General features: G+C 51.3%; 1 protein-coding gene across 5 annotated transcripts in view; it reads right to left on the reverse strand.

Annotated features, from left to right (window-relative positions):
- Positions 1 to 12,430, reverse strand: part of AFAP1L2 (actin filament associated protein 1 like 2) — a 72,499-nt gene that overhangs the window by 14,632 nt on the left and 45,437 nt on the right. For 3 of the 5 annotated variants that reach the window (XM_014960180.1, XM_014960188.1, XM_014960173.1), the window contains exons 4-6: positions 9,502 to 9,593; positions 4,996 to 5,086; positions 1,454 to 1,537 (exon numbers count right to left, since the gene is read on the reverse strand). In XM_014960180.1, coding sequence (XP_014815666.1) covers positions 1,454 to 1,537; positions 4,996 to 5,086; positions 9,502 to 9,593 — 267 coding nt within the window. The remainder of the gene's footprint in view (positions 1 to 1,453; positions 1,538 to 4,995; positions 5,087 to 9,501; positions 9,594 to 12,430) is intronic. The other 2 variants (XM_014960203.1, XM_014960196.1) reach the window with 1 other exon arrangement.

Raw genomic sequence — 12,430 nt, forward strand, 5'->3', positions numbered from 1 at the left:
GGGGGGGGGGGAGAAGGAAAAGCAGCCACGAAAGGAAAAAAAAGCATTTGGAGCTTCACTGATGAACATTTCTTAAGTTAGTTTTACTTGTTCTTAGAATAAAAGGAACTGGGATGCAGTAACAAAACTACAGCCTTACTGCCAGTCTCCTCTGGTGAATTCTCACTCTATAATGTCCCTCAAGTGATCAAAGCTGCACCAATTAAACAAACTTATTAAAAAGCAAATACTCCCTTTCAAAGTCTCTGAATGGTGCTGACAGCACACTACTCCCTCACCATCTCCATCCCCTCAATCTATCAGAGTCCATCTTTTATGGGAAAACATCACCCCCCATGCATTATCACTGTGCAGACCTTGTCCACAGGCACCTGAGCAGAAACTCAGATGGAGCAAAAATGACGAGGTTCCTTATCCCTAGAAATACCAAGAAGCTGAACCTCTGCACTGCTAGGGACCCTTACTCAGCAAGGATGGCAAAGTGAACCTCATCTTCTATCTCCCTCCTTACCAACATGAGGCTATCGCTAACTGCCCCTCTCAGCCCTTTTGGGTATCTCTGGTGCCCCTCACCTAGGTGTTAGGCCTCAGGCTGCCACCTTTCTCCTGTGGGGGAAAAAAACCATTTCTTCCATGCTCTCAGCAGGAGCCCTGGCTGCTCTTTTGTGCATCAACCACAACCATAAGTGCCTCAGGAGGTGAGCTCTTCTCTGCTTGAAGAGCTGCAGCCGTTGCTGGCCTGGTGACACTGCTACAGCCTCACGATGGAAAAGCATTTTCCAGGCTGTGTAGTTGGCAAACTGGGACAAACCTTGCTTGGGTGACTTGGGACAACGCTGTCATTACTAGTAAGGTTCACTCAATCCCAACTCATACAGCTCAAGCCCTTCAGTACAAGGTCTCCATTTCCACCTATTGGCAGTTTCAACTAAGACAACCATTTTATCCTCTCATTGCCAGGACATCGGGACAGCCATGTTCTTGGATGTCTTTATCTCATCCACCTCTGCTCTCCTGTTTGTCTTTCCACGACCTCCCAGGGAGGTAAATCAATACCATGATGCAGGAAGCTCCAACCATCTCATACTCCAGAGCTCCCTTTGCCCAAACAGAGCACCAAACATTCTCTGAATGGCTACCTGTCAACACGGCCAGCATTCCCACACATCAGCTCCACACTGGTGACCACAACCAGCGGAATAAAGGCTAGGGAAGTTCTCTTTATTGTCGTCTTGAGCACAGGGAAAGGCACAAAAAATGCTGCTTTTTGGCAGAGAGAGGGGAGAGGTGGTTACCCTCCATGCATGTAATGGGCAATACCAGGGGGAGGCACCTAATCATCTTTACTAAGACTGAGTTGCTGATTGGTGGCAGCTTGGGGATTTTTTGTTGGCGTTTTGTTTTGGTTTTTTTTTTTTTAAAAGGCACTTCAGGTTTGGAAAGCATGCCATACCCATCGTTATTGTGGCATAAATAACGCCCTCAGTAACCTGCAACCCTGGCCTGGGTCCAGCTGCAGCAAGCCTACCAAAAAGACCTGCACAGTCAAAAGGAAAGAGAAAAGGAGACAAAGAGAGAAAGCCACAGATGAGCAAATGGAGAGAACAAGGGCATGGGTCCGGCTCAGCCCCGCGCTCCCCCCTCGGCCGGTGAGGCTGCCCCGTCCCCGCTGCCGGCGGGGGAACACACCGCACGGCGACCCTTCCAACAGGGACAACGTTTTCAACCCAACCCCTCCGACAAGGCGATTCCCTTTCAAAACAGAATCATCGTCATCGTAATTAAAATCAGCCAGGGCAGATGAGCTGTTTCAGCCGGAATAATTACTGCTCAGTTGGCAGTCACATCGCCCCTTGTGTTTTCACTCCGTTTCTTATCGCACCCTTCAATTATGCAAACGCAGCCGAGGACAGAGCCGATAACGGTTTAACACATTTCAGCCCAGGAGGAAAGGGAAGCAGCAGCATTTGCCAGAGCTGTAAAATGAAAGGCAGAGGCATCCCCAGCGGAGGAGCGAGAATCCTGCTGATGAAAGAGGGACCCCGAGACCCAGCGGTCTCGCCCGCCCGCTTTATTTTAATTAATGCACCCACGGTTTGTTGCAGTGCCTTGCAGTCCCACCTCTGACGTTGCACGGATACTCTATCTCCTCAGCCCATCTGGAGGCTTGCTTTGATGTCCCTTCTTGGCAGTGCACCCACTAATTTTAGTGATGTTCCTATTTTTGTTTGATTTCACTACGCCCATTTGTTTGGAGACGCACGGGTGCCTTCCAAGGCTCACGCTGTAATTCTGTTGGAAACACCACCAGCAGGTTCCTGGGCTGCCAGCCCTTTCCTTCCCCAGCTTGTGGAGAGAAGGGGGTGAGCACAGAGGGCTTGGGGGGGCTACTGGTGTCAGGCTTCAGCATCTTTGGCCAGGGCAAACCTATGCATGCCCTGACCACCCTTTAGCAAAATCAGTTGCACCAAGGTCTCAAGGAAGTTGCTAGCAATGAGCATCACTAACGCAGGGCAGGGACAGGGTACTATGGCCATCTGATAATAGGAGGGGGGAAAAAGGGATGGAGAACCTAGTTTTGTACTTGTTGAACCAACAGGCAGGACCAAGATCTGCAAATATGCCCCATGTGCCATGGGATTTGGAGCCTGATCTCGAGGCAAACCAGGGCACCAGCAGCTTCCCAGCATCACCACCTGCACTGTGCATGGTGTGCCACGCTTTGCCCTCTCCCAAGCCCCCACAGCCTCCTCCTGCCACGTACCTGCTGCTCCACATCCTTCCTTCCCACTCCTCCTTCCCGCTCACCCCAAGGCACCTCCTCAAGCCCGAGGGTGCCAAAAAGCACAGAGATTCCCAGCGACACGATGCCGCCTTCTGTCTCACACCAACCACCGCAAAAGCCACCGGCGTGATGGCACACCAGGCAGTTTGTCTAGAAGAAGGGACCTGCTGGGGCTTGAGCCATCACGGGAGGTGAAGGCATCACGCACCCCGGTGGCCAGGGCCTGCCTGGGCTTGCACCTCCTTCACAGCACCACGGGCTGCCCCCTTTTCACAGCGCTCCCATCATATGGGCTTTTCTCTCTTATTTTTTGACCATGCTTGCAGGGCTCGGGTCTCTCGCTTCCTCAGGCATCTGACCAGCCTGGATTTCAGTGCATGGTGGGTGCATTCCCATCTTTGAGCAGCAGGTTACGGGGGAAAAGCGGAGGTTGAAGCTGGGTGTGCGCTTATCGCTGCCGCCAGCCCAGCCCCTCGGCACATCACGAGTTCACGGAGCTGCCCGGATAACGTAGCCTGGGTTTCCAGCACACAGATCCATGGCCATTCTCCAGCTAATCCCCTCTATGTCTTTACAGCCCATGGCTCTCAGAGCCTTATCCTTCTTCCCCGCTGTGCAGCAGGATAAAAAAACCCAACAACATTCCATTTATCTTGCCGTGCAGGCAACTGGAAACAAGGCTTCACTCCCCTGCACCCCACTCCTCACAGCCCTGTCCTCAGCCAAACCACCCAGAGCATTTTGGCAAAACCGAGCTGGCACCTAACTACCCATGGCAGAGCTGAGGGGACCTCTCCCCCTCCCCAAATGGCACGTGTCACCCCAGCCACGATGAGCCTGCACCTTTTCCCACCCGAGCTGGGCACAACCTTCCCGTTCACTGCTGCAATGGAGCTGCAGCCAAAATGGGATGGCTCACAGAAGCAAAGATCTTGCTGTGTCCCCCTTTTTTTTGTTTAGCACTGTAACTCCTAAGCCCTTGTGAGACCAGCGGCCTGCATTGAGCTAGGAGCTGCCCAGGTGTGCAAGGGGCACACACGCAGCGAGGGCTGTTCGGATGCATCAGCCCCCGGCCACTTCAAGCAGTGACACCGCTGGGGCCTCCCTGCCAGGGGACTATGGCCATCTAATAATAGGAGGGGGGAAAAAGGGATGGAGAACCCAGTTTTGTACTTGTTGAACCAACAGGCAGGACCAAGATCTGCAAATATGCCCCATGGTGCACACTGGGGCTGGAGAAGACTGGGCTTCTCTCATGAACAGCTCAGATTCAACAGCCAAGGGTTTGGATCCAAACTTTTTCCCCTTAACTCTCACTTCTCTGCTTGACTCTCCGCACTCAGCTCTGCCCCACATCACGTACACCACTGCACCCCACGCCGGGGCGGCCGAGGCTGGGGAGCAGAGATCTGCCTCTGCAGCAGAGCCATGTCATCTGTCTCCTTTGGGCTTGAATGGATGATAAAGCGATGACAAGATCAGCTCTGCCATCAGGTCAGAGGAGGGTAATCTCTGGTGAAGGGTGTTCACCCACAGAAGGATGCAGAAATGCATCTTAAAAAGTGAGGATCTGGGAGCCCAGCCTGCCTGCAGCAGTCTCCTCCCAGGGGTGACAGCATGGGTGGCACTGCTGAGGACACTGCTGAGAGGTGCCAACCCAGGCAGAGGGAACCCCCACACTGTCCCCTCGCACGACGGGTGGCTTTTTAATCAAGTTTACAGATGGCTAAACTGCCACAAGAGACATAGCTGAATAAACAGTCAATTATAAAAACGGTTATCAGGGCTAACAGAGCAACAGAGCCAGGGATTCTGAGCCCCAAAGGGACGATTAGAGCACTAGGACATGAATGCAAGCCACCACAGCTTCTCCACTCACTCCTTAATAGAAACCTGTGTTTGACTACAGCCCATCTTCCAGAAAACCATCAAGACAAAGAGAACCCACAACAGTTTATAATACTTTACAGTGAAGTTATATTAACCCAGAGGTAGTACTTATTTCTATAGGAAAGTTAAAAATTTGAGTAATTCAGTAGCCTTTTCTTTCCAACTAGCATTAGATCTGTAATACCAAGCGTGACCAGCATCAGAAAACAAATTTTTCACATAGGCTGTAAGAAATGTCCACGCTTTCCTCTACTTGTCATAAACCTCAAGTCCTCCATCTCCCACATGACCCCCCCGACCAAGAGTTAGCTGTGATATACCATTTACAGAGACATCATATGGCTCGGCCTCTTCGTAATATCCCTCTGGGGATTCGATCTTGGGGATCGGAGGTTGTTTTGTTTCGGGAATCTGCAGAACAATAAATAAAAGAAGCATGATTTAAGGTAAAAACAGATACTTGAAAAAAATGGGGCATTTTTTTTATTAGTGCATCCTAGTGGATGAGACCTTTTAGATGTGTACACCAGGATTTCCATGAAAACTGGTTGAGATGATGGGGAAGAAAGAGACTGTGGAGAGTTTCCAGTTAGCTCACATATAAAGGAGTTCTTTGAAATTACTGTGTAACTGTGTCATGAATATTATTTTAATTTTGCTGAGAGCCCTGGGAAAAGATCAACTCATGCGTTTCCTCAAAAGCAACAATTCCAACCCATTTGCCTTATCATGAACTGGGACTCGTGCCTGTTGCACCGACCTCCCCCCAACCCGCTCATTGTAACTGGGGGTGATCCTCTCTGCTATTGACCATCTGAACAGGGAACCAGAAGGGCGGACATTTGGTGAAATCCTGGCTTTCTGCTGAAAAGTGCAGCCTGAGCAGTCACTGGTCCTGCCTCCAAGTCTCTGACTGATAGCAAACCAACAGGTCAATTACTCTGCTTTAGGAACTACATCAGGAATCTTTAATTGTGCTCTGAGCAGAAAAAAATGAAGGAAATGGATAAACAACACTGATGGAAAATAAGTCTTTGAAAAGGCTCCAAGTGTTGGAAAATCCCTGTGGTGCCTGCCAAACCCCTCCCTAAACACAAGCAAGGGCTGGCAGGAAAAACAGTGCCTTGATCCTTTAGAAACACCAACACATGAGGAAAAAAAAAAAGAAAAGAAGAAAAGTGAAGCTAAGAAACAAACTTTTTACTTTTCAAGTAATTCACATGCTGTTGAACGTGAGACAGCGGAGCCAGAGATCACAGTAGGACAAGCACACAGTTTACACTCTTCCCAACATACGTGGCATCTCACTTCTCCCATCACGATCCAACTGTAGCGTCTCCCCTGTTTCCCAGGGAGTTGTCCCCTCTCCTTGCCCAGGTCAAACCAGCCCCTGTCATCTGACAATGGTATGTTTAGGTATGTCTTCTGAACGAGACCCTTGCAAATCCTGGACAGGATGCTCAGTGCCTGCAGGGCTAAAGTCCCGCTCCTCCCAGGAGGACAGGCAGAAGAGCAGGTCTCTCTCTGCAGAGACAGCAACGTTGAAGGTCATGGATCATTCACGGTCCTTCATGCTGGTTCAGGTGATTGCTCCTGGTGGTCCAGAGAAGAGAGGCCAGCTGGCCACCAGCATTGCAGAGCAGCCTAAGGTAGGATCAGTCCCTTTGCAGGTCACACCAGCATCATCGAATGCAGGTTCAAAGCTGTCCATCCTGCCCTGGGTATCTCCACCAACAGGTGCTGCTGCCCAGAAGTAGGAAGCTTTGAAGAAGATGGTCCAGCCAGCAACTGAAGGGGAATGCCACTGAGCTGAGGGGAATTCCCCATGAAGGGGAATGCCACTGAGCCTGTGGGAGCTAGGTACCCACACCGTACCGGCCAAAATCACGTGTCTCCTGCTCCCACATGGGCAAGCTGCCCATGACTTTGCCAACCTCACAAACTTCTCAAGTGTCTTGGATGAAAACTCCTTCCTATGTGGGTCTGCCAGATGCTGTGAGCAAACTCTGAGCTTGCTTTCCAGAGCCACGTGGGACACGCTGCCGGAAACCACTTGCCTCCAAACTCTTAGAGGTTTGGGAACTTGTCCTAATGTGTTAAATTAAAGAAATAAAAACAAACCAGCCACTCCAAAGCTTTACTTAATCCCTTCTCTGGCCAGGGAATGTGCCTGCAATTGCCATCTGTGGTGGCCTCCTGCATGTAGCCAACTCACATTGTGCTATGACCATAAACAAATTGCCTACACAAAGGAACACTGTGGGGTTTTTTGACACCATCCCACAAGTGTCGGGGAAGGGGGCAGGGAAGGGGCTGCTCTGTTTTGTTTCCTACAGACAATGGAAGCCAACAGGGACTAGGTGGGACTGCACCTCAGCTGCCCCAGAAGCTATTTTTTCTCTTCTCTTTCCCTAAAGGCGTGGAATTGTTTTGTCTCTAGTTTAAGCCAAAGAGTACATGCTGTGTTATCTAACCCAGGCTGGTCACTGCAGAACATTTGCCTGTTGAGTTACAGCACAACGGATCATGCAAATAAATCCATCTTGGGCATCCGCATCCACACCATGTGACTCTCTCAGTGGATGGCTGTGGAAAGCAGCAAAGCTGCCAGGGCGGCCGCAGAGGAAAGGTCACCAATGTCTAAGCCACAGCCTGCAGGACTCATTGTTTGAAGGTTGCTTTGGGACAAATCCAAAGAAATAAGTGGGATCCAGCTGGGCCACCCCTGTTGGGTTGCCCGTTGACTGTTGTGTCAGTGGATTCCAGGGACAATCTGCTGTGCAGAGTTTATCACCAAATTTCTCCTGTGCCTCAGGAGGCAAGTGTAGAGCAACACCTCAGGGTGCCTTAACACCACCAAACCACAGAAAACTCCACAACGCCAAACCAAATATATTCTGAGGTCCTCTCCTAATCTCCCTGTTTATGTGTAAAGACTTGTGCTCTCTCCTCCACCTCCCAGGTGGCCATGGCTCCTGCCCAGGCCAGAAGCAGCAAACATGGACAGGGAAGACAAATTTTCCCAGAGCAGCAACTTCCACACACTTACTGGGACCACATTAAAGCTCTTCCCAGCCCCGCTCCTTGATGTACGCTCAGATGGCTTTGTTGCCAACAGCTCACTGAGACTCAGATGCTCACAGAGAGGAGATACTCGATTGCTTTACCCAAGGGAGTGGTAAACTCTAGTGGTAAGCAAGTGGGAGAAGGTAGCTCCCAGCAGGTGGGAGAAGATGGGATGGCTTGGGTACCCTTCTCAGCTAGTATCCAAGTCTGTATTTTTCTAATTCCCTCATTTAATCTCCTCATTGCCCTATCCAAAAGCTGGGCTGAGGCAAGCACAAGCAGAGATGCCTTGGGGACACCTGGCTGCCTCTTCCCTGGTCATGCCTTCATTTAACGATTCCTTCAATTCCTTCATTGCTATCCTCCTGCCCACCCCCCTGCCACGGCCACCACCCCCTCCAGCTTTGAGAAAACCAAAGCCAGGCAGTGATTCCTGCTCTGGTGGCTGCTCCCAGGCGACTCCAGCTCCCTATCCCTGGCTGGCTGCGTGGGCAGAGCCCCCCCGGGGGCTGGAGCAGCTCCCAGCAGGCAACTGCACTCTGTCCAAGGGTTTGCTGGCTGCATCCTGTCCTACCCCCTGTTTTCCCAGCTCTTCCAGCTAATTCCAGCTGAGCCACACAGCCCCTTCTGGGCAGAAGTCCTGAGGCCTCACCCCTCATCCTCCTTCTTGGGAAAGGAGCAGATGCTTCTCTACAGTTGATGGATGCACCACCCCGTCCTCCTCCACGCCTCCCCCTCCTCCCCATGCACGCTCCCTGCTCTCCTTTCCCTTCACATCCCAAAATCCAGCTACAGCAATTCCCACGTCGGATCAACTACAGAACAGCAACATCCGGGGTCTCAGGGATGACCTGCGTCTCTCGAGGACAACCAGGCTGGCTTGCTGGCATGGAGACAAAATCCCACCAAAAGCTGATGGTGTTGATCTGGACCCCGGCTAGATTTATAACAGGGCCCTGACCAGATTTATAGCTGCCCTAAGGGAAAATCCACAGGGCTGGCGACTCCTGCTCACAGACCCACGGGGCTGTACAACCAGCATAAAGCCCAGCACGGTCACCCAATTAACAGACAACACCGGGCGCTTCATCTTCTCGTGAAAAAAAAGCTCATCTTCTCTGCTAATGGCCAAACTGCTCAAGGCTCTGCTGGTGAGGGAGATCCTGGCTCTGCCTGGGCATTGCCCCACCACCCCACAGCTGAAGGAATTCTGGCTTTTGTAAATTCACACCGGGGCACAGCTGCTTTACAACTCAGGGGATATTTCCAAAGCAACATTTTAAGATCCAACCTCGCCTTTGTTTCTTTGGAAAACCTCAATTCTCTTCTGAGCCAGGATCGCCACGCGATGGGTGTGGGTTTCCCAGGCAGGGACCAGCCCGTTTTGCACAGAGCTCCTGCACACACACGGGAAGCTCCCAGAGCTGCCTGCTCCATCTGTGCACGAGCTTTGGCAACCACAGGGGTTTCTGGATGCCCAGCTGCCCTGGGGGCACAGCCACCCTGCCTGGGCCACCAGCCACACACTGACCTGCAGCGTTTGTAAACGCCAAACCAATAGCTGGAAACACACACAATAGGGAGCCCCTAGTTAAATATTTATTTTTTTTAAAAATAAAGCTTACCAGGACTATTTGTGTCACTAACACACATGGGCTGAGGTCTCTCCATTTACGTGCAATGAGAGTGAAGCCTGCAAGGGGTTCAGCTGCCAGGCTGAGCAATCGGGCAGCAAAAAGCCAAGTATTTGTAAAACCTACCTTTGGAGGGGGCAGGTCCGGGAGGCTCTTCTGAGGAGGGGACGAATGCAGTCCTGAGTCTCCATTGGTCAAGGAGTTTCTCCGATCCAGCGCTGCAAGCCAGAAACACAATTATATGGATGGCATTTCCTAGCAGAGCACTGGCTGCCCAGGGCTGCACAGGAACAGCGAGGTGCTATTTCAGAAAGAAGCAGAGTGACAATTACAGGCAGCGCTGCAGGGCCACCGTGTCATTTCAGGCTGTAGCCAGGAATGTGGCACTTGGGAGACCAGCCAAAAGATCTGGCCTCTGGTTTTGGGGCATGTTTTTCCTTATAGAGGGAAAACTGTGCAGCCCACACCCATTGCTGAAATTTTAAAGGGTCTTGAGAAGCATCAGGGGCAGATGCCACACCGTGTCTGGAAATCCACTCGCTAGCTCTGATCCCTGCTGCCGTGAGCAGACACATCAGGGACTGTCCCCACCTCGGCTGCCCTTCCAGAAAACTGGAGCTAATATCACCCTGCTCCCAGAGGGAACTGCAAAAGCTGCTGCAGGACAGTTTACCAAAGGCAGCCAAGAACAGTAATTTAATCGCTAATGAAGGAAGAGTTGCTCTCGAAGCAGCCCAGGCCAGACACGTGAAAGGGCATATGGCAGCAGAACTGCTCCAGGCGATCTGTGTCTGCCTCTGGAAAGTCAGATTTTCCACGTGGCTGAATGCAGAGTGATTCAGTAGCTGGAGGGTACGGCAAAGGCTCAGACAACTTGTGTTCAGTCCCTCTTCCCCCACCACAGAACTCCTGGGTGGCCTCAAACAAGTGCCCAAATCCCATGACCTCCAAGACAGCACGATGCAGCAGTGCTCAGGAAGGAGTGGGAGCCAGGCACCGCACGGCTGAAAAATCAAGAACTTTCAATGAAGAACTGCACGTTGGACCGTGCAGAGGGGAAGTGCCCTTTTACAGAGTGTCTCTTGCCACACACTTTGGGAGAAATGAGGCTAAAGTGTTAGCCAGATATTGCAAATCCAGTAAATTAAAAGGGAATTGGGTCCAAAATGTGCGGGGAGCTGATGCTCTAGCTCCCTTAGTCACCTGCTGATGCTCCAGCCACATTCCCCGGGCACACACAGAAACCGCCACGGCATCGCGCGGTGCCCAGCAGTGGTTAGCACTGCACCCAGAAAACGTGGGCAGGAACTTCGCTGCATATTTCTGGGCTTTAAAAATAGAAGCTGGAAACCACATTACTTTGTTCACGTCTGGGGCTCGGAAGCCACGATGACAGCTCTGCCCTGCCGGGCTGCAGCCAGCTCCTGGCCCAATGGCACAAGGGCTCAAAACACATCTCTTGTGACAAACTGCTCCCCCTGACACAGCTCTGCTGGTCATCAGCACTGGCTAACTTCAGTAAGTCAGGAGGACATGGAGACCCATGGATCAACAGACACAAACTCCAAGCAGCTGTTGTGCCCCGCACGTAGGGCCTCTAGAGGTCTTGTAAGGTTCAAACAGAGTAAAGCAGGTGAACCTGTAAGACAGACTGATCATGGGGAGATCCACCTACCAAAATACCCTGTGATTATACTGCCAGAGTCGTATCTACTGGCTGCTGTTGGAGGTTGGCCTTTTCTGTAAAGCACCAAAGAGATGGTGCTCTTCGGGCAGACACCTTCCATCAACAGCAGCCTCAGAGGCCATTGATACTTTTGGGATGACCAGAAACCAGTCTGAGATTTCCTAAAGCCCTTGGGCTACTACCCAAGAGGGGATTATCTCCACACTCACAGTTGTCCACACAGGGAACTTTTTAGAAGCTGCTTTGGCAGAGAGAAACAGAGACCAACTGACATCCTTCTGCGCCAGGCAGAACCTCCCATGCTCAGCTCCACAGCGGAGAAATCATTGCAGCAGCAAAAACCACTGCCAAACCCTTTGCAAGTGGTGGCCATCTGTTCTTGACTCTCCAGCAAACCTAGCAATCATCCCACTGAACCTCACCATGCCAGGAAAATGCTGCTTGATTTCTGTACCAGCAGTTCCTCCTCCTCCCACCAACCTTGGAGCACGGGACAGAGACCACAGCTTCAGTCCTCACCCTGCTGGAAACCTGCCCACCTCCATGAATGCACACCCATGTACTCCAGCTGACGAGCACAGCAGGATGTGACAGAGCTTTGGTTTTCAGGCTCTGTGCAGGAAGAACCCCCACTTTTTACCTTCATCCTGACAAGACTCCTGGAAGATGCTACAGCATTCTCTGTCTGAGGTTGCAGAGGGCAGCTATTGCTGTGCCCAGCATATGGGGCACATAATAGAATCATAGAATGGTTAGAGTTGGAAGCGACCTTAAAGATCATCCAGTTGCATCCCCCTGACATGGACATCTTTCACTAGACCAGGTTGCTCAAAACCCATCTAACCTGGCCTAGAACACTTCCAGGGATGGAGCATCCACAACTTCCCTGGGCAACCTGTTCCAGTGTCTCACCACCCTCACAGGAAAGAATTTCTTCCTGATAGCTAATCAAAATCTCCCCTCTTTTAAGGGTAGCTCAAAGCTGCTACCCCTTGTCCTATCACTACGCTTCCTGATAAAGAGTGATCCCTCCCCGTCTCTCCTGTAGCCCCTTTAGGGACTGTAAGGGCCTATGAGGTCTCCACGGAGCCTTCTCTTCTCCAAGCTGAACAACCCCAACTCTCTCTGCCTGTCCTCATAGGAGAGGTGCTCCATACCTCTGATCTTCTTGGCCCTCTTTATGGCTTGCTTTCTTTATGGAGAGTCCACACAGTGTGTGCTGTACATACCCCTTCCTTCTCCTGTTACACATGTCAACACCACAAATCACAAACTATTTCCTTATTGCAGTGGGAGGGAATGAGTATTTTTTCCTTGACAAGCATTAACGCTTTGCAGGTGTCTTCTGATAATGATGTCTCTCTAAAA

Source organism: Calidris pugnax, unplaced genomic scaffold (assembly GCF_001431845.1).
Source record: "Calidris pugnax isolate Ruff unplaced genomic scaffold, ASM143184v1 scaffold4, whole genome shotgun sequence".
In the NCBI taxonomy this organism is placed as follows: domain Eukaryota; kingdom Metazoa; phylum Chordata; class Aves; order Charadriiformes; family Scolopacidae; genus Calidris; species Calidris pugnax.